This window comes from Botrytis cinerea, chromosome 8 (assembly GCF_000143535.2).
Source record: "Botrytis cinerea B05.10 chromosome 8, complete sequence".
In the NCBI taxonomy this organism is placed as follows: Eukaryota; Fungi; Ascomycota; class Leotiomycetes; order Helotiales; family Sclerotiniaceae; genus Botrytis; species Botrytis cinerea.
In genome coordinates, this window is record NC_037317.1 from 2,214,936 (window position 1) to 2,235,351 (window position 20,416).

The 20,416-nt window shown below is 44.4% G+C and overlaps 8 protein-coding genes across 9 annotated transcripts; 4 read left to right on the plus strand and 4 right to left on the minus strand.

Moving 5' to 3' along the window:
* Window positions 1-110: 110 nt before the first annotated feature.
* On the plus strand, window positions 111-1,978 carry Bczrg17. The gene is made up of 2 exons (XM_024694740.1): window positions 111-592; window positions 647-1,978. Exons 1-2 carry the CDS (start codon window positions 260-262, stop codon window positions 1,727-1,729), a joined length of 1,416 nt encoding a protein of 471 aa, XP_024550533.1. The 5' UTR covers window positions 111-259; the 3' UTR covers window positions 1,730-1,978.
* A 70-nt stretch (window positions 1,979-2,048) lies between these two features.
* BCIN_08g05920 (hypothetical protein) lies at window positions 2,049-5,442 on the minus strand. The gene is made up of 3 exons (XM_001545666.2): window positions 4,938-5,442; window positions 2,848-4,884; window positions 2,049-2,796 (listed from the first exon to the last, which is right to left on the minus strand). The coding sequence occupies exons 1-3, from the start codon at window positions 5,245-5,247 to the stop codon at window positions 2,306-2,308; spliced, it is 2,838 nt and encodes a 945-aa protein (XP_001545716.1). The 5' UTR covers window positions 5,248-5,442; the 3' UTR covers window positions 2,049-2,305.
* Window positions 5,443-5,509: 67 nt separating this feature from the next.
* On the plus strand, window positions 5,510-8,151 carry Bcdug3. Its single transcript, XM_024694741.1, has 4 exons — window positions 5,510-5,917; window positions 5,972-6,089; window positions 6,147-6,857; window positions 7,205-8,151. The coding sequence occupies exons 1-4, from the start codon at window positions 5,903-5,905 to the stop codon at window positions 7,783-7,785; spliced, it is 1,425 nt and encodes a 474-aa protein (XP_024550534.1). The 5' UTR covers window positions 5,510-5,902; the 3' UTR covers window positions 7,786-8,151.
* Window positions 8,152-8,262: 111 nt separating this feature from the next.
* On the minus strand, window positions 8,263-10,168 carry BCIN_08g05940 (hypothetical protein). Its single transcript, XM_001545668.2, has one exon. It carries the CDS (start codon window positions 10,113-10,115, stop codon window positions 8,397-8,399), a length of 1,719 nt encoding a protein of 572 aa, XP_001545718.2. The 5' UTR covers window positions 10,116-10,168; the 3' UTR covers window positions 8,263-8,396.
* Window positions 10,169-11,080: 912 nt separating this feature from the next.
* Window positions 11,081-11,936, minus strand: BCIN_08g05950 (hypothetical protein). The gene has a single exon (XM_001545669.2). The coding sequence runs from the start codon at window positions 11,764-11,766 to the stop codon at window positions 11,182-11,184; it is 585 nt and encodes a 194-aa protein (XP_001545719.1). The 5' UTR covers window positions 11,767-11,936; the 3' UTR covers window positions 11,081-11,181.
* Window positions 11,937-12,044: 108 nt separating this feature from the next.
* On the plus strand, window positions 12,045-13,544 carry Bcers1. Its single transcript, XM_001545670.2, has 2 exons — window positions 12,045-12,704; window positions 12,764-13,544. Exons 1-2 carry the CDS (start codon window positions 12,213-12,215, stop codon window positions 13,115-13,117), a joined length of 846 nt encoding a protein of 281 aa, XP_001545720.2. The 5' UTR covers window positions 12,045-12,212; the 3' UTR covers window positions 13,118-13,544.
* A 770-nt stretch (window positions 13,545-14,314) lies between these two features.
* BCIN_08g05970 (hypothetical protein) lies at window positions 14,315-17,409 on the plus strand. Its single transcript, XM_024694742.1, has 3 exons — window positions 14,315-14,972; window positions 15,037-15,103; window positions 15,161-17,409. The coding sequence occupies exons 1-3, from the start codon at window positions 14,689-14,691 to the stop codon at window positions 16,490-16,492; spliced, it is 1,683 nt and encodes a 560-aa protein (XP_024550535.1). The 5' UTR covers window positions 14,315-14,688; the 3' UTR covers window positions 16,493-17,409.
* A 278-nt stretch (window positions 17,410-17,687) lies between these two features.
* BCIN_08g05980 (hypothetical protein) lies at window positions 17,688-19,982 on the minus strand. Of its 2 annotated transcripts, XM_024694743.1 has the most exons (3): window positions 19,901-19,982; window positions 19,452-19,765; window positions 17,688-19,382 (listed from the first exon to the last, which is right to left on the minus strand). In XM_024694743.1, exons 2-3 carry the CDS (start codon window positions 19,736-19,738, stop codon window positions 17,954-17,956), a joined length of 1,716 nt encoding a protein of 571 aa, XP_024550537.1. In that variant the 5' UTR covers window positions 19,739-19,765; window positions 19,901-19,982; the 3' UTR covers window positions 17,688-17,953. The 2 variants fall into 2 exon arrangements, with proteins under 2 accessions (XP_024550537.1, XP_024550536.1); XM_024694744.1 differs by having other exon boundaries at window positions 17,688-19,765.
* Window positions 19,983-20,416: the final 434 nt, after the last annotated feature.

A 20,416-nucleotide genomic window follows, 5' to 3' on the forward strand; every position in this document is an offset into this window, starting at 1 on the left:
TTGAATTGAGGTAAAATCCAGCTTACGTAACCCAACCGTCGTGCATAATGCCGGGCGGTCAAACTTCCCCCTGGTCTGAATATCCAAAAGAGGAAGCAGATAGATTACCAGATCCATTTATATATCACAACCACTTTCCATGACGAATTACGAAACGTTTCGTGCCAATTGCGCATAACAGATGGATGAATTGATGGCATCTTCAACCAATTGATGAACCGTGTTTTCATGAAATCCCAAATTTATTAAATATCAAACCATGGCTTCGAGCCTTCCTATTCCAGCACCTCCGAGGACACCCACTCCTCCAACTCCTATCCCACAAGAGCAAGGCAGATATACATGGGAACAACAAGATGGCACTTCACGAACCGTGCACTCAGAGATACTTCTGGATCCCAATGCTCTCTCACCTACATTCTCAAACTCGGGTAGATTTGGCTCAATGGGAACCCCAATGTCTCCTCCTTCGGGTTTCTCAAGTCCCAACCTTCAACCAGACGGAATGATGAGTGTACCACCTGCCAGAGGAGCTGCGAATCCTTTTAACTTTCAGACTCAAACCATAAAGGATGCGCCAGTTGCCAAATCGGTATGCGAATGTTAAATATTTACATTAGATCTCTGAACTAACACGATGTACCAGAATATTGGCCAGCGCAGAGGTCATAGATATAAACACAGTAGTGTCTCAACTCAACATCAAATCTTTCTCGAACCACCTCCTCGAGCACCCCTCGCACTCCCCGCCTCTCTTCCCATACCCACCTTCAAAGAAGCATGGAAAAGCATGTCCAAAGAACAAACTACCCGAATTGCCTGGTGTCTCTGCCACGCTTTAATATCCGCTTTCGTTCTCTATAGCGCCCAAGGTTCTCTCGCTCTCACCGCGCTATCCCATCTTATATTTTTCGATGCCGTATCTGCTACTATTTGCGTCGTGGTGGATGTATTCTGCAATTTCGAAGTATGGAAGCGATCTTCTATCCGTCATCCGTTCGGACTCGAACGTGCAGAAGTATTAGCGGGGTTCGCCATGTCGGTTTTCCTGCTATTCATGGGGTTCGATCTTATATCTCACAATCTCAAACACGTTTTGGAAGGATTAGGCGACCATTCCCCTCATCACCCTCATTCTCATCAACGAGTTAGTCCCGGCTCGGTTGATACCGCCGCCTTACTTTCAATAGTAGCGACTCTCGTTTCAGCAATTGGGCTCAAGAACCACGCACGAATAGGAAAAGCAATGCGTTTCGCCTATATATCATTTCTCCCTTCCGTTCTCTCAAATCCTTCGCATTTCCTAACTCTGAGTTGCAGCACTATCATGCTTCTCCTTCCTCTCTTAACCATTTCTCTCTATATCTGGCTCGACCGTCTTCTATGTACCGTCATCGCAGTGTCCATGTTCCTTCTCGGTATCCGTCTAGCTACCGCTCAGGGGCTCATGCTTTTAATGTCCTACTCCGGTGCTGGAGTATCAGAAGTTGTGAAGGAAATCGAATCCGAACCAACAGTTTCCACAGTTGAAGAGGCGAGATTTTGGCAAGTACATTATGGATTGTGCATGGCAAATCTCAAATTAAGAGTCAGGGGCGATGAAGGGAATGTATTAAAATTAAGAGAGAAAGTAAAGACATTGATTAGGAATAGACTAGGGGGTGGATATGGAAAAGGTGGAGGGATGAAGTGGGAAGTGACGACACAATTGGTTGTTGATGGTAAATGAGTTTATTAGGATGCCCTTGTTATGTTTTATTTTTGTTGTACGAGTCAATGATTATGGTAGTCGGACAGGACAGTTGGCGGCCATTAATAGAGATCTAGTTCTGATTCACCTTTCGGTGTAGCAAGGCGCATCTTCGGGTTTTGAGAAAAAGCGAGCATTAAATTGTAGCGCATATAGCATTGATCACATTATACATACCAACATTTGCACATTCATCATGTCATGTTGCTCCAAATATCTATTGTCTCACGCATGCCCGTGTCTTCACATTCGAGTCTAGAACATGTACATGTGAGACATAATGGACGCAAGATAAGGTTGAGAATATTGCAAAAAAAAAGTCGTTGCATTCATCATGTCATGTAGAGTGGATAAAGGAATAGGTATCTCCTCGACAACCACCACCACCAAACAAATATCAACCCAAACAAGGATATACAACATTTTCGTACTATTCCTTTTCAATCGATCCCTAACGCCGCAATCATTCGTTGCTTTCGCTTGCTCGCCTGCTAAGAATTCTTCATCAATCCAACCTCCCTTTCACATTCCATTTTCGCCAAAACGTTCTATCAACTAAAACAAACTCCATCCACCCCTTCCATTTTCTTTCCCACCAGGGCCCCTCACACCCTCCTTTCCAGGTCCTCCTCTCCCATTCTTGGGGCCCCTCTGAGGCCTTCTTGCTTCCCCGTTATCCAACTCGCGTAAATCCCTCAAGCCTTCCATTTTCCCCAGGACCAACTCCAATAACTCTTTCCTCCTAATAACTTCTAGATGTCTCTCGACCTTCTTATCCTCCCTCGCAAATTTCTCAACTTCTTCTTTTGTTAAACCTCTGCCTAATCTTTGATCCAATTCTCTGGGGAATTGGTAGAAGAATTCGGAGAGAAGCTCGACATTTAAGAAGAGAACGGCAGTAGAAGTAAGTTTGGTGGAGACGACGTCGAGGAAGACTTCGGGACAATAGTACTTGTTTTTGAGGGAGGCGCATTGGGTGGATTTTAGAGCTTTGAGTCTAAGGGCAAGGAGGGTGGAGCGATCGCGGAGGAAGACCGCTTCACGACCTGATTGGAATGTTAGCAGTTTGTAGAAAAGATGGAAAAAATGTGAAATACCTTTTTGTAATAAAGCAGAACTGAATCCACCAGCACCACTAGCGTCGCCATCAACAATAATTTCACCTTTTCGAGCTTTATCCACAAAGCTCATTACATCTCTCAACTTCTTTCTTCCACCAACATGTTGCTCTAAGTTCTTAGATGCATCTTCACAAGCTTTGAGCTCATTCTTCAACACAGACGTAACATTTTCTCTGCCCCGTGACCATTCACTATCTTCAACATCGATTTCAAACTTATATGGCTTTATGCAGTTCTCAACTTGATCACTTGTGCTATAGAACCTCTCATTCAAAATGCCAGCTGCAGCATCGGTGATAGCTTGACGAGCAAATGGGTGAGCTGCAAACGTCGATTGAGATATTAAACGATCAACATGGCTTTGGATTGCATTGGCTACAACTTGAGTTGCAAGACGGCCAATACCAAGTTTTGTGAGGGCAGAGGTAGAGGCATCAAGTTTACGATGCCAGAATAGGGAGTCGGGGTCAGCTGTTGGGAGCTCGGCTAGTGTGTTGGGTTCTGGTGATGAAGGTGAAAGATCCGAAATAGGTCTGTTCCAGTAACGTGCTGCGAGAAGATCTAACACTCGCTGATCAAGCTCTTCCTTTAGCATCTCACGAACTTGTGGTCGTCCAAAAGTTTCGGCAAATTCCTTGAATGAATGCTTGAAAGCGTCGAGACTCTCGGCAAGGTAAGATTCTGCAGATAGAGGACGGTCGTTATATTGGACCTTGAACTCATAAGTCGCTTCTTCAAGCTCTTGGTGGATGGCATCGCTAGTAGTCTGAAGACTCGCCGCCATGGTTTGTTCGAGTACATGCATAAGCTTCTTACGGAGAGTGGTAGTGCCAACATTTAGTCCGGCATCAGGTCCATACTCCATAGGATGAGATGAGAAGAATGCGTGCTCATTCTTGATGATGGCTTCTGAGATGCTTCCATTTCCTGCTTTGAACAATGATCTAGTTTGTGATTGTTGTGGTGCTCGTGACACAACACCAACATAACCAAGTCTTAAGGGGTATTTTCGATCATTGAGGATGGAGACTCCTCTGGCAGGATCTACCAAGTCCATCTTTGTGATGACGCCAATGGTACGTTCACCTCGTGGATCAACTCTTCGGCTTGCTCGCAAAGCAGTTGAGTTGGCTAAATCCACGTCTGCAGCAGATATAGCAAGAATGACATTGGGAGGCTGAATGTACTTGTCGCACAAATCGGCTATTTTCTGCTTCAATTGCAAAGGTTGATCTTCACCAACAACCTGGATATATCCAGGAAGATCGATGAGGGATAAATCAGGAACATGGGGTGACGAGATGGTCAACTGAATTGGGTCATCGGAAACACATTCTGTGTCAGGAACGGCCAAATTCAATTCCGTCAATGTCCTCTGGATATGTGAGAAGTCGGTAATCTTTCCTAGACCAAGAGCAGGAAATTCTCCATATTCCGCTTGTGAATCAGGGGTGTTGACGAGGGTCAACTCTATGGGCCGTCGTGTAACCATATTTGAGCCCTTGGGTAGGAATTCATGTCCTACGATTGCCTCTAGCACAGAGCTTTTCCCCGATGATTGTGAACCAATCACAACTATTGATGGTAAAGTAAGAGCATTTGACTGTCCCACAGTCTGCAATATAGTTCTGATCTCAATCATTTTTTTGGTCAAAACCATCATTTGATCATCTCGGGCAGCGACTGCTGGAGATCTGTCGTCTTCTGAATATTGGTCATATCCGTAGGCGGCAGCACTTCCTCCTGCAGCCGCAGCTCCCATTCTACTTTGTTTGGGTGGTTCCCCGCCAGGGCCCCCTCCCCCACCTCCACCACCATTTCCTTCTCCAATCTCTTCATGAATCCGTAATACCTTTTGCATCCACTCCGGCAACTCAACAGATTCTTTCGTTTTCTCCCATCCTTCTCGTGTTTGACTTGCAATATCTTTTGCACTGCCAAACAGACCTCCTGCTACGCCAGACACAGTATTCGTTGTTTGGTTGAAAATGTCAGCAACATAATTACCAGCCTCTGCAGATATCGAAAGTTAGTATGCTTTCAAATGAAGGAGCGGGTAAACTAACGGGCAGCCTGGTATTGGATATATGCTAAACCACCAACAGTCACTCCAGCGAAAAGAGCAGGTATTCTTGCAAACTTTAACAATATGTTTGGTAGAATGCGAACAAATGAAGCATTTCGAACGACCACAGCATTTGAAAATGGCGTATGTCCTGCTGGCCATAATCTCCCCCTTGCAATACGAACGGCGGATTCTGATCTGAGTAGACCACCAGCGGTAGATACCGCCTTGTGATGGAAATGTCTGGCAGATTGTGAGTTGATACGTTGAGCTGCGGGCAGAAGCCTCGCCGATAGCAGCCTCCCACTCATACTGGGCAAATTTAAGATTGTATCAATCCTTGAGGGAAATGGAGAATCACGAAGCAATAAATTTCATTCTGCTGGTTTTGTTGTCCACTTAGTATATGGGTGTTTGAATTCCACATGTTCTTGCATGAATAGAGGTCGAATCAGAAGTGGCGTGCAATTTCTGTGGCTAGTGAGTTGTGACGGTGGCTTGACAGCGAACTTCAATTTTGGCGGGCGGCTGAGAGGGAATCAGATCAAAGGAAACCCCATAATGTCCAGCCTTGAGGGGTTATCAGACGATAACAACTCCACCACAATTATAATATTTGTTTGCTAAATTTCTTGGATATATCCTCAATTGCTTGTTGTACACGTTCTTGGATCTACATCTCACAAAAGAAACGACTGCCGAAATTGGAATTTCTCAACTTGCTTCTTTTATCCGTTGGGCTTGGATCTTAATTTGTGTCTCAGCACCCAACAGATTACGCCATACCGTTATTTCCCCTTCAGCCTCGCGATTGCTCCCTTGAATGCGAGCAGACAACTTCCAACGTTCCTTGACTTGTTAGCAACAGATATTGCACAACTACATTCCATTTTGATTCATTGAGTTTCCGAAGAAACGCCCCGACACTTCGAAATTTCAAGAATCTAAACCTCAACAGAGGACAAGATGTGTCGCTTTCTGGTGAGCCAAACAACTTCATCTCTGGGATAGCAACAGCATACTCATGATAGTAAGGTATATAAAGGCTCAGATGCCATTTTACTTTCCAAAATCATTTTGGAACCCACCCACTCAATTCTCAATCAGTCTTTCGACTCCCGTCTTCGTTTGGACATGAGAAGACCTCACAATGGTTGGTGATTCCTGATCTTCCTACATTCGAGATCACGGTGACTCATAGTATTTGCAGGTGATGGATTTGGTATTGGTTATTACACGGAACCTGAACTTGGACCTGAGCCATGCATCTTCACATCAACCATTCCTGCGTGGAATTGTATCAACCTTCAACGAATTGCTTCAAAGACCGCGTCGCCGCTCATATTTGCTCACGTACGAGCTACAACCGAAGGTTCCCTCAGTGATGACAACTGCCACCCTTTCTCCCATGGAAGTTTGATGTGGATGCATAATGGTGGATTGGGTGGTTGGAAACACATAAAAAGACGCTTGGGTGAAAGACTAGCCGACAAATGGTATCTTGGAGTTCACGGAGGGACCGACAGTGAATGGGCATTCGCATTATACCTAGATACACTCGAGAGAATGGGTCATAACCCAAGTGCTCCACCAGCCGATGGATTTGGTCCGACCGTTTTAAGGCATGCCATGCTAGCTACCATCAAGCAGATCAACGATTTCATTGCGGCAATCCCAGAAAAGACAATTGAGGAAGAAAATCTGGATATCCGAAGCTTGTTGAACTTTGCAATTACCGACGGACATAGCATTGTCTGTACTCGTTATGTCAGTAGCAAAACCGACGAGGCAGCTAGTCTGTACTACTCTTCCGGCACTACATGGGAGGACAAAAGTAACAAGGGCGAATACCAAATGGATCGTCGTGATAAGGGTGCTGATATCGTTCTTGTTGCAAGTGAACCATTAACATTTGAAAGAGGTAATTATTCCCCCTCATTTCTTATTTCTGTATCTCATACTCCACTACTTCTTCTTGCCAAGGACCAAGACAAAAGGCGGTAGGAACAACCCAGTTCTATTGACTGAAGACTTTGGTCCCCGTGGAGATCGCTCAAACGAGAACTTAGAATTGGGGAATCGTCTTTATGTTGCACATCAGCAGATAGGCGAAAATCAGGCGAATTCTATAGCTCGACTGGTTCGTGTGGTGGCTAGTGATTTATTTTTCAAAATTGTTCAGGGGCTCTCGCCAAAATCTTGCATTTTTATTTACTCGCTTGTCTGGCCGCACTATTACTGCAGTTGACATTTCTAATACATTTACAGAAAGCTGGGTGACAGTTCCGACCAACTCCACTTTGACAATCCACAAGCAGACTGTTATGGTGCATCCAATTATCGACGAGTATTATAACCACAACCCATATCATTCGCGATCCTCTCAATTCGTTACTGACAAGGGTCTCGTCACCAATGAAAAATCAACGCCAGCTCCTACGCCAGCTCCTACTGGATCTACACGATTACATCAATCACTTGCCAAAACAATTAACCCATCGTCAGCCATGTTATCACCAGGAGAAAATTATGATCCCAACATGGCGAACAACGCATCATACACACCGGCAACCTCAGATATTAGACATGCCACACCAGCAGCATTTCGCCCCCCAATTTCTTCCAACAAATCTGGAGAACAAGGCAACACCAAAAAGAAACGAGCTGCGGCTCCTGCTCCTGCATCTGTACAAATACCAGCTCATTCAATGAATTCTGGAACATCAATTGGAACGTCAGGAGTCGATTACATAGATACGCCTGATACGCCAGAACTGTCCAAAAATTCTGACAGTAGAAACAAAATAGCGCAGTATTTCCCGGAGCTGGATAGTATTGATCGGAACTGAGTCAAAAGCTAGTTAGATCAATAATCTCCATTGCGTTGAATTTTAGGACAGGCAGAGCGAGGTAGTGGTATTTGGGCCGGCGTCAAAGTTAGATTGGGGAGTGCATCGGTTGCATATGTAGAAGAGGGCGTTTAGTGCGTGATGTAGGATTCCCCTTGAGTAGTCGCAATTTTACTTTGTTTTTGCCAGATCGTTTCTTAATTCTCAAGTTGAATCATCATTGTGCTTTTTAATATGCATATTCGTGGATACCTTTCGAACTTTTGAACGCGCTTGAACATGCTGAGTTAAGCGGATGACCAAAATTTCAAATTCCAACAATAAAACGTCAAAATAGCGAAAGAAAATAAAAACGTTCCTACTTCAAACGTCCATTCATCCAATAATCATGTTACTCCATCCTTTGAATCTCATAAATACTCCTGAACGAAAAATCACAAAGTCAAGTCACAACACAAAAAATGACCCTCCTGTTCTTGAAACTTGAATCCGCTTGTATTATTTCCTACACTTCTAACAATTAAAATCCCAACGCCATAAAATCAATCGTCCACGCTGATCAATCAACACAACCACTGATATCAAACTCCAAAGAGCAATCCAGAAGCTCATTAATAATCCGACCAATCACTTCCATCATCACTCACCTCGCCATAATCATCATCCGCATCCGACGAATCCTGCGGCGTCAAATCGGGCTCATTCACACACCAATCAATCATTTCCGCAGACAGTTCCTTGTGCAGATTAAAATCACCGCATTCGTATTCGCCCAATCCGTCATGATCAAAGAGCGCCTTTCGCGCCGTCAACATCTCGAGGTATTGCCGGTCACACATATCGACCGCTGTGCTGAACTTGGTGATGAAGTGGCGGATTTTGCCGACTTGGTGATCGGTCATTAGGTGTTTGATTAGACGATCGCGGGGTAGATTTTTGTAATGGCTGTTGTAGAGATCACGTTGTGAGAGGATCTGGGCTTCGATGGCAGAGGTGGTGTGTCTTTTGAATGCTTTGGCGTAGCGCTTGAGATAGACTAGGGCGAGACAGATTTTCTGCTCCCAGTCTGGATCGCGTATTTCCCATGGATTGTTTGAGAACCCTAATTTTTCCTTCTTTCGCTCAGCAGTGTCGAATATGCCGCCGGGGACTTTATGTTGCTTTATAAATGTCGTGAGTCTATGATTTGCAACCATGATTTGATTCCATTGTGGCTCGAGGTAGGTTAGGGCGTGCTTGCGATGTTCTTTGAATATCCATTCATCTTCGCCTGAATTCATGACGGCGTCTTGACAGTTGCGAAGTTCGAATTCGAGCGGGTGAAGGGTTGGCTCGATGAAAGGATTGAAAGAGCCTGTATCGAGGAACTCGGCGTGCTCGAGACACCTAGAGTCAAGCTGTGTGATATCTTCTTGTCTTAAACCCATTTGCATTTTGTAAGGTCGGTGTCGCTCAAAGGTTCGTGCGTAAGCTACGAGGTTCTTATGCATCATGTGGCGGACATCTAAGGGTTGTTGACCGGTCGTAAGTGTTTCTATCTCCATCTTCAAGCCCCTAGGAATCTCTGCTAGAGCTCCATTTATCTCTCTGAATTTCTCCACCCACCCATCCTCATTGAATTGGATGATATCAGGAACATCGGTTGCGCAAGCTTCTTTGATTGCACATGTCTGTACATTGCGGAGGATTCTCAAAGGCTTCAAGATCTGTTCACAGCTGTCGAAAGAACAAATGCTGGTCCCACCATAATCCAAGCCACAAGGCAGAAGTAATACTTCCAACGATAACAGTGAATTTTGGGAGATCGCTTCGCAAAAATCACGCAAACTCCAATTCCATGTTGGTTCCGAACTGGCACCAGAAAACACACGCCTGCTGATTACCACACGCCACTTGCCAACTCTCAAAACAGTGGAGCAATTGCCGAGATTGGGAATTGGAAACGGCATTCTGCTTTGATTGTTCAGGTATCTCGTAATAGGGGATAATTCCACAAGAGGACCTTCGACGCACAGTACGGCTGTTGAATCTTCATCATCACTGCCTCCATCCATATCCATATTCATATAAAAGTGATTGTCTACCCGAAGACACGCGATATAGAAGGTGTTTTCTTTGTATAGAACATCCGAGGCCTCGACGTAAATTTGACGGCAGACTCTCAATACATGTGGGAACAAGCCGTATTTTGTATCAGCTCCATAGTTCGCACCTCTGGATACAGAATCTGCTGTGCCGATAATGTTACTGACTAGCAATTCTTTGTATATCTGAGTCCTGATGTCAATTGGGACCTTATCAAAGAATGGACAATCGCTATTGGAGACCATATTTATGATTTCGAATGTTTATTTGAGTTGAAAGAATGTGTTGAGAAATGGTCGAAGCCTTGAAGGATTGGTTGGAAAAATGGTTGTCGAATAAAGTTCTTATGGAATGATAAAAGAAGCTGCGAGAGAAAGAAATTCGATGTTTGCTATTCTGCAGCTTCCCACCAATTCGGGAAACAGCTCTGTTGCTGGAAGAATGGTAAGAGATTATCCAGGAAGGAAGAAATATATCCTCACCTTCTTCTTATGATATTTCCTCTGTGGTTTCTTATACGTCATCGTGTTCCATTACACTGTCAATTGCAAAGTGAATCAAATTTGTATTTGAAATGTACGCTGGTGAAAATAGATGGAGTTCATCGAGTGGCCCTCGAAGAAAGTTTGTTTGGAATCTTCAACCGATCCGAATAGTTTCAATTCACCCGAAAAATTGAAGTCATTCAGATATTGAAATTGTGTAGAATCTCCAACCGAATTTGCAATCTCGATTTGGCTTCATCGGAGAGACTTCTACCATTGGGATCGTTCAGACGCTTTATTAACCTCCCTTTACAAACGCCTGCCAATCTAGAAGGTTTGCTTGGTCTTACAGATTCGTGTCACTTGGAAGACTAGATCCATATCAAAGATGGATCGACCAAGGACTCTGAGTCTGTTTCAAAGACTGAAAAAATCATGAACAGGAAATTAGCTCATGTTGGATATTAATAAGTGACTGCATTGATCAAGTTAGATCACAGGTGATATCCGGTAAGTCATCTAGTTGCCCTGCAGTGGTGTTTATGTTGGGCATGCTCTCGCGCTTTGCTTGCGTTTAGTGAATGCTTGAAAATTTCAAAGTAACCTCACTTGCACCGTGTAAGTCGTATGGTAACTTGTTACTTGCCATGCACGCAATATCCAAGCTGTAGTGTGCAAGTTTCCATGAAATTGACTCCACATCACAACTGCTCAGATACTAGGTATGTTGAGGATTCAACCCCGGGCTGCCCATTTTTGATACAACTCTTGAATTCCAGATGAAGTCTAGGGAGTACAAATGAGACCGAGCATCTCGACTTCCATCCTAAATCTCGCCGATGATATTACCCTTCTCGCTTTGAAGCAGAGCAACATCAAGATTCTTTGGCATCATCATCACTCCCTGCAACCATTCAACATATGCAGGAAAGCCAGTCACACTCCCATAAATCCTTACTTTCTTCACTCCTCGCACACCCTCAAAGAGTCTCAGAACCTTATAATCTGATCCCCGAAATGTAGATTGCTCAACCCTTATTGTCAATTCGTCCACTCCGCTAAAAGCATCTTCTGCTTTCTTCGCGGAGAAGTTCGGATCGCAATCCAGTCGTACAATTATATAGTATTTTTTGACGATAGAGATCAATTTGGAGGAGCTGATAGTATCATATTTCCAACGCAAGCGCGGTAGTCCCGTAAGGAGATTGGGATGTGCTATGAAGACATTGCCACCGTAAAGGATTTGTTCGGCTTCATCGTGGACTTTTCGACAGACTGATAGAATTTGTGGATATATGTGTGGATCACTTCCTAGACGACGGGGTGTTGATATGGGTGGGATGATGAGGAGCAAGTGGTAGATGTGGTTACGAATTTCGCCTGGGAGGTCAAGGAATGTGAGGGGCGGCATGGTTTGCGAAGCCCTTCTTGTATTATCGAAGTGGCAACCTCGATGTATTGCTATGCATCTGTACGGGGAAGTATGGAAAGTTGGAGATTTACGTTGAAGTCTCTTTGGACAATCAACGATGTTAATGACATGAAGAGTTTCGTGAAGTGATGTACGGATAAAGGGATCTCGACAATCTGATAAGATATCAATCATGTCATCATGTTATCATGTTATCAGCACTGACTATGGCGATAAGATCAAGATGTAATTCCGCGCTACAATCCCAGTTCCTGCCAGGGTTGACTGATTCATTTAATGTTACTCTAAATTTAGTACGTGCTCACACGTGATGGTCTACTTGGATGTGGATGAGACCTCGATCATGTCAACTCTCTATCTACAGATTTCTTTGACATCGGTATCCTCATTTATATATTGTCGCCATCCATGACATAGCCTTCATAATGACAGTTGCATTCCTCCAGTTTCTTTCCTATTTGTTCGGTTGGATATACACAACTTGTTGGTCGCTATCCTTTTATCCCCAACCACTCTTGAACTTTAGGCGCAAATCTACATCAGGAGCCGCAATCGACTTCCCCTTTCTCAACGTGCTAGGCTTTGCTGCATACTTCGTGTCTACAGTGTCGTTCCTTTATGCGCCCGAAATTAGACGTGAATATGCTCTGCGAAATAACGGGCATACCCCAACTGTCCAATTCAATGATCTCGCGTTCGCTGTCCACGCCCTCTTCATGTGCTTTGTCATAATATCACAATATGAACCATCGATCTGGGGATTTGATAAACGAGGTAAAAGGGGACCCGGCGCAAGAGTGAGCAAGTCTATCATGGGTTTGTCGGTAGCGTGCATTGTTGGAGTCGCGACTTCGGTGGTTATTGTCCTTGCGCGACAGGATGAAGACGTTGTAAGAGGGTGGGCATGGATCGATGTGGTACGTTGAACTCAGGCTGCATCATCTGGTTACACTTGCGCTAACATCATTGTCCACAGGTTTATGTCATATCATATGTCAAACTTGTTATCACGACTGTTAAATATATGCCTCAAGTCCTTACGAATTATCGCAATCGATCCACAACTGGTTGGTCAATAGGGGGAATCTTGCTCGATTTCGCAGGTGGAGTCCTCTCGATTTTACAATTGGGAATTGATAGTTACCTCCAGGGAGATTGGTCTGGAGTGACGGGCAACCCAGTCAAACTCATGCTGGGCAATGTGAGCATCTTCTTCGATGTAATTTTCATTGTTCAGCATTATATTTTGTACAAAGGAAATGGAGGTGATACACCATTAGATGAAGAAGATCCTCTACTTGCGCCGGACAGGGAGCAGAGAATTGAATAGAGAGAGATGAAGAGATAGGGAGCAGATAATTGGATAGAGAGATGAGAGATAGCGAGCATTTCTGTATGGCGTTATAGATACCCCGCGGCTGGATTATGAATAGAGGTGGACAATTAGTTACAGGATTTCGATGTAAGATGTTAGCACTCACCAGGTAAATACAAATATATTATCTTGAGGGGTTGCAAGGTCAACAATTCTCATGCTCGCCCAAGTGGCTAGTATAACCGCATCATGATATACATGTTTATGTCAATTGTTAACATTGACTCACGGTGCACCACTCAATGCTTGGAACCAGAAGATTTCCCAACAAAGGTCGCCAATTATTGGAAATGGATATGGCATAGCACACGACAGGAAAGTCCCATACCGCCTTCGAACCTAGAAAGTGCAATGCAAGGAAGGAAGACTCTCGCCCGGTCCAAACTCCATACATATACAACAATTCTCTATGACACTTTTATCAATTGACACAAACTTCAAGCGGCTTTAGCTCACTTGGGAGAGCGCCAGACTGAAGTTCACTTCGGTTCATTAATCTGGAGGCACTGTGTTCGATCCACAGAAGCCGCATTCTGCGAGTCAAGGACCACCTTGACTGACTATGATTTTTATTTTTGCATTTATTTTTTATTTTTCTTGCTTCCTTTTTTCTCCGGGCTCACTCCAGCCATACGCCACAAATACATTACGGACCTTGCCTTCGGTGAAAGAATTTCACGAACCGAAAGCTTATGCTTTGTGCTAGTTGAGCTAGTTCGTTCATGGCAATCCACTATGTTTTCACTAGAAGACGCGAAGAGGGACTCGAAAGGGCAGACATGAGTGGAAGCTGGAGGATAAGCGAAGAAGCTGTTTTTGGTGGGACTGTTGGCTCATATGAACGAAAGCAGCGAATGAGAATTCTGCACATAACCATCCGTCCATCAACAACATCGCAGCATCCAGTCTCCGTCACCACCAGTGTCCACCGAATGCGCAAAGTGGCGGGCTCGCGGGGTTGGAATTCTTCCTTCCATGAGGACATGCATTAGGTAAGCATCACCTTCGACCACCAGCCCCTCCCGCCCCACCAGCCCAATCTTTCCGCCATATGCCGAAGATCTGCCGCCACATGAAATCATTTCCGACGGTAAGACTGTTGAACTAAAGCAAAAACCCTTCGCGAACTAAGCTTAGCCAAGTAAAACCCCTGAATGCTTACCACAAACCTTTTCTCCCGTGCTTTCGTCCTAATGTGAAAATATTACTTGAGAATTTCACTTTTTTGTGGCAACTATCAAGAGAACAGGATGGTCCCCGATGTCTAGACGGAACGTAGGGATTTCTCTCACATTTCGACAAGTCTCGCGGTGATGGCGTGCTTCCACCAGGGATGGAGAATTTTCATTCAACAGGGAATAAAAATGTCAAGTTATCCAGACGCGCTGAAGTTTCCCTCACTTTGTTCTCATTTTCATCACCATCATTCTACAACATCCATCTATCTTCTCGTCTATTTCGAGAAGCGTCTATATCGTATTGGTGAATAGAGAATTGAATTCTTAGCTGCATTCAAAGTATCCACCATGTCGAACAAGACTTACACCTCACAAGAACTGGGTATCCACGGGACGCCGTCTCAGACTTCATTGGATAATCCGGGAAAACCAGATATCGCAAATGGAGAGGTCGTCCATTCGGCTTCAGGCCATCTGGATGCCGTCTATGGTGTCGGCGGCGTGGGACACACACAGAGAAGATTGAAGGCTAGACATGTTACCTTTATTGGTTTTGGTGGTGGCATCGGTACGGGCCTCTTTATCGGTACGGGTGCAGCTTTGGCAAATGCTGGACCTTTGGGTTTACTCTTGTAAGTCAATGTCGAGTCAATTTGCATGTTACGATGCTCGAATTGCTATTAACACAAACTCTAGGGCTTACAGCGTTGTCGGTCTTCTTTTGTGGTGTGTAATGGAGTCAATTGGTGAACTGGCCACTCTGGTGAGTTTCCACAGATCAATCACATGACATCACCGAACAAAAGCTCACAAGTCACAGTTCCCAACTGCTGGATCATTCCCCCATTTTGCAACTCGATTCGTCGATCCCGCTCTTGGATTCACTCTTGCCATTTCTTACGGTTATTGTTACACCATTGCTATTGCTTCGGAAGTTTCAGCCGCCGCCATCGTAGTATCTTACTGGACCGACATCACACCCGCTCTCGTGATCTCTATAGGACTCGTCGCGATTTTCCTCATCAATATCGCTAACGTCAAGTTCTACGGTGAAGCAGAGGTCGTCACTGCTTCCATCAAGATTCTTTGTTTCTTAGGATTGATTATCGTCTCTATAGTGATCACAGCCGGAGGCGCACCCAATCACGAGTCCGTCGGATTTAGATATTGGAAAGACCCAGGTCCATTCGTTCCCTACGATGGAATCACAGGGAACAAAGGTAACTTCCTCGCATTCTTTAGTGCATTCATCAACGCCAGTTTCTCTTACATCGGTGTTGAAACCGTCGTTGTCGCCGCCGCGGAAACCGAAAATCCACATAAATCGATCCCCAAGGCCGTCAAGCGTGTTACCTATCGAATCTTGTTTTTCTATGTCCTCGGTACGCTTCTCATTGGAATGATCATTCCATCGAACGATCCCGCTCTCACAAGTGGTACCGGTAACGCCAATTCCTCGCCTTTCGTCATCGCGATCAAGAACGCCGGCATCTCCGTCCTCCCATCTATCGTCAACGCATGTATCCTCACTTCCGCCTGGTCCGCCGGAAACAGTTACTGCTACATTGGAGCGCGAATGATCGTCGCTATGGCAGTCGATCGTCAAGCGCCTCAATGCTTTGCCAAGGTCAACAGATGGGGTGTACCATACTTGGCTGTCATCGTATCCTTCGCATTCGGTCCACTGGCATATCTAAGTCTCGGTTCGGGAGGCGCAGCACAGGCATTTACTTGGCTTCTCAACCTCAGTACGGTTGCGGGTCTCCTTGCCTGGATGACTCTCTGTATTTGTTACATTCGTTACCATCACGCTTGTATTGCTCAAGGTGTCGATCGTAATAACCTCCCTTTCAAAGGACGCTGCCAACCACTCGCCGCATATGTCGGTGCCATTGGCTCCGGAATCATCGTCATCTTCTCTGGCTTCGGTGTTTTCATTAAAGGCAATTGGAGCACGGCGGATTTCATAGCCAGCTATATCGGTATCGTCATCTACATCGCACCATATGTTTTCTGGAAAATCTTCAAGAGCACCAAAGTTTCGAGGTCGAAGGACGTGGATTTGTTTTCTGGAAGATTCGATGCCAGTTCTGCGCCAGTGGAACCGATACCCACGACTGCGTGGGGCAAGTTCTTGGATTGGTTATTGTAAGATTATGAGGGGTGAGAGGGGAGGGAGCAGTGGAGTGGTGGAATTATGATTTTTAATGATGCATTTTCAACAACATGATACTTAGCGTTTTAACAACACTTATACCCAGTCAATTTTAAGTTTATATTATTTTCTTCTCATAGCCATACCGCATAATTTTTTTGGAATCATGATTCATTTGTATGTGTGATGTGGGATGTGATGCGATGGGAAGTAAAGTAACAAAGCTTGTTATATGTTTAACCTACCTGTTACTTTGGATTTTGTATATACCATACATATACATATATACATACATCATATTTCTCGGAAGCGAAAACAGGACTTGGGGATTGTGGGAGCGGGGAATTGGGGAATTGGGGAAATGGGTGGATGGATGGATGGATAGAGTTTGATTTCAGAGTTTGATTTTGGTGGTGGGTAGGCGTGTGTGGGAAGGAGGGGGGGGAGGAGGAGAATAGGGATGGGGATGGGTATGGGCATGGGCATGGGGAGATTTAGGTGTGAGAAAGGGAGGGAGGGTTTATCTCGAGAGGTTTTGGATTGGAAAATGTGAGGAATTATGGGGTTATTATGTTTGTGGATTTGGTTCTTTTTCTATTTGTATGTGTGTTAGTACAGTATAGTATAGTATAGTATAGTATAGTATAGTATAGTATAGTATTGAGGAGGGGTCAGAGATGGAGATGGAGATGGAGATGGAAATCAAAATATGGTTAGGGGGGGTGAGATGTGATGGGGGTTGCATATGCGATAGTTATCGTGTCTATTATTGATACTATGCATAATATGTATATTTTGTATGGTTCTGAATTATTCACGTTTGAGCTATGTAGTTAGTTATTTACATAGGTGTGATTTCTCGAGTTGATTTTTGATCTGTCATGGTACTTGTCAATTCGTTTTGCTGCTCTGTACGTTTGGATGCGTGGATGGATGGACTATCAAGATGATGATGATGATGATGATGATGATCAGTGACCCATTTAATTTGGTCAAGACGTTATTAAGATCTCATCTGCGTTGTCTCTATAGTCGATCAAGTGCTTGCTCTGTGCTCTGGGGAAATACTGAATTAGTTCGTGTACATTGTGTTTTGGAGTTTTTTTTTTTGTTTTTTGTTTTTTTCGTGGGAATTGCAATTGAATATCTTGTTTCACATGTCTGGCACTTGAAGTTGAGGGTTACTTGTGTGTGTGTGTGTTGTTTAAATTTTCATCTTCTATAAATTCAGTATCTATCTATCTATCGGTTCTATATTGTACAAAGCTTAAGCCACTGTATTGCATTGTTTGTTCCGTGATATATCCTATGTCCTATAATCCCAGATCCTGCCAAACTCCTCATAAAAAAAATTCGTTCATATCTCGTGGGGCTTTTCAATGTTGTTCATCCAGAAGGGATCAAAGACAAAGGACAATGGAAAATGGATGATGAGATGAAAGAGATGACAAAGAAAGTTCAGAAATACTCCTCATCCTCATCCTCATCATACATCTCACCACGCCAAACATTCCCGTCCTCACTCCCCTCTTCTTCGAGTCGCCATTCATAGGCTCTCAGTGGTGATGAAAGACCCAAGATATGGCGACGGCCATGGGCGATACTGTCGGGTTCTTCTTCCATGATTCCAAGCTCCATAGGTGTGAGATCGACGAGAAACGGTTCTGGCTCTTGTGTTGGTTCGCGCCAAGCGCCAGGTGATTCGGCTTGTCTGCTGGCAGCTCGGGCATTTCGTTCATCGTTCAAATGATTGAGCATCTCCATGGCGTTTGCGGTGTATTGCGCAACAATCTCCCATTCTGCTCCTGTTGGATAGCTATTGCTAGCTAATTGGTCGTTTAAGAAGCGAATGCATTGCTGGAGGTAGGCAGCTCCGGTGTTGGATTGTTCTGGAAGATCGCGAATAAATCCGTTGGAGATTTGAACTAATTGTTCTAGTCCTGAAAGGGATTGCTGGAGGCGTTGTCTGGCTGGTGTCATTTCTACTCCGTTGGATTCATCATCATCATCCTCGGTATCTGATAATGCCATATCGCAACCATCATCCTCGGAATCAGTATCAAGGTAGTCGTCTAGATCTAATGAACTGAGTTCATTATCGTGAGTTTCTTGAGATTGGAGTTCAGGGGTTGCAGGCTCGGGTACCTTTACTAGTGGTACTGGTTCGGGTCTCCCAGTGAGAGCCCGAAACATGCGTGAAGCGATCTTGTTTCGTGCGATGGAGAATAGAGTGGCTTGGGCTGGAGAAACGATCATCAAATACTTTCGATACTGATTGATGAGGGTATACCATCGGTCAAATTTTCCTTCGAGTTTCTTTGACGATTGTTGGCAGTGGTTTTTCCATTCGCAGAAGGTCTTGCGATCGTCGACTCTGCCCCATACAGGAACTTCACTTTTCAAACTGCAGGTCTTGGGGTCGAAGTCAAAAGTCTCCTCCTCCTTCTTAAATTCATTAAGGACCTGGTTGGTGAATTTGTCGATTCTGTCATCTTCTGCGTTGGCCTCTTCCAAGGCGGCGATATAGGCGATGATTTCACGACGAATTCTGTCTTCGGCGACATAGCGATCCGGTACGTCTACGGTCCAAGTTCCGAAGTTATTTCTTCTCGCGGCCGATTTGATCGTTACCATGGCTCGATTGAAGTTTCGAATGGTACCGACTTCGTGGAATGAAAAGTCCCTGTCGGTTTCGGTCATGGTTCTGGCTCCAGAATCGATCTCGGCTTGTCTTTGAATGCACTCGTCGAACATTGCGTCTTCAGAAAAGATCATAGCGACGATCTCAAGTTCATCAACAGTCAATTCAAATTCGACTTCATTGAGTGCTTCCTGGATTTTCTTAGAACGGGCTGCGAGTTCTCGTCTGTGTGCTGCCATGTAATCTCTATGAATGTCAGTAAAGCCAACACAGTAAGGATGAAGTCTCTCTCCGTCCAAGTAAAGATCACCGTACCTAGTAGCAATGGCTTCATCACTCAATGGAAGTGGTCGCTCCAATCTCTGCCATTCAATAATAGCTTTGGCTTGTTGGTGATGAACGGTGGTTAATGCAGCTTCTTCTTCAGCTCGTCGTCTTTCGGTGCGTCTGCATTCCTTGCAGGATCTGATTCGGCGATGTCGGCCTCGAATGGCGTGAGTGGCGGTTTCGGTAGTGACATTGGGGTATTGCTGACATTTGGAAACGTATTGAATGGTTTCCTTGTTGCATCGCTTGCAGCGATTTCGATTTGCGAAACACATCTTGATTGATTGATTGTTTGTTTGTAGCTGAAAAGACCGGCTTGTAAGCTAAGTTGTTTATTGAAATATTTGCAAGTGTTTCGTGTGCTCTGTTCTGTTGAATTGAGGTAGAGTGTTTGAGTTCTTAGCGAGAAAAGAAAGGGGGCAATAATTTGGACTTACTCCCGAGAATTATAGAAAGAACAATAGCATTGTACAACCTCTGTTCCTTGGATTTCTTTGTTGAAGTTTGAACAAAGAAATCCATTACTTCCTTGTTCGACCCTTGAGCTTGTTTCCACACAATTTCCAAACAATGCTGCTGTCTCGCAACCTGCCCAAAGGTTGGCTATAATCCTTGTGCTTGTAACGCTCCTGCCTCGAACGTAACTGATCAATTTTTGATGACTTCTGTTCACATTCTCTTTGTTCATACTAATGAATGATTTTAGTAAATTGAGTCGTAACCGAACCTAATGGTACAAATTTTAGTCATGACCAAACACTTTCTCATCTTTCTCCCTCCGACATCATGTTTCTGCTCGGAAATCTGATTAGTACATTTGATCTATAATCACCATTGTGAAATGATGTTGCTTTAATGCCAATAGCTAGATGTGAAGAAGAAAACAATAGATCCTAAGCATGCTGCCAGAAGACGTAAACGCCATGTCAAATAATCACTGAAGACTGCCCCTT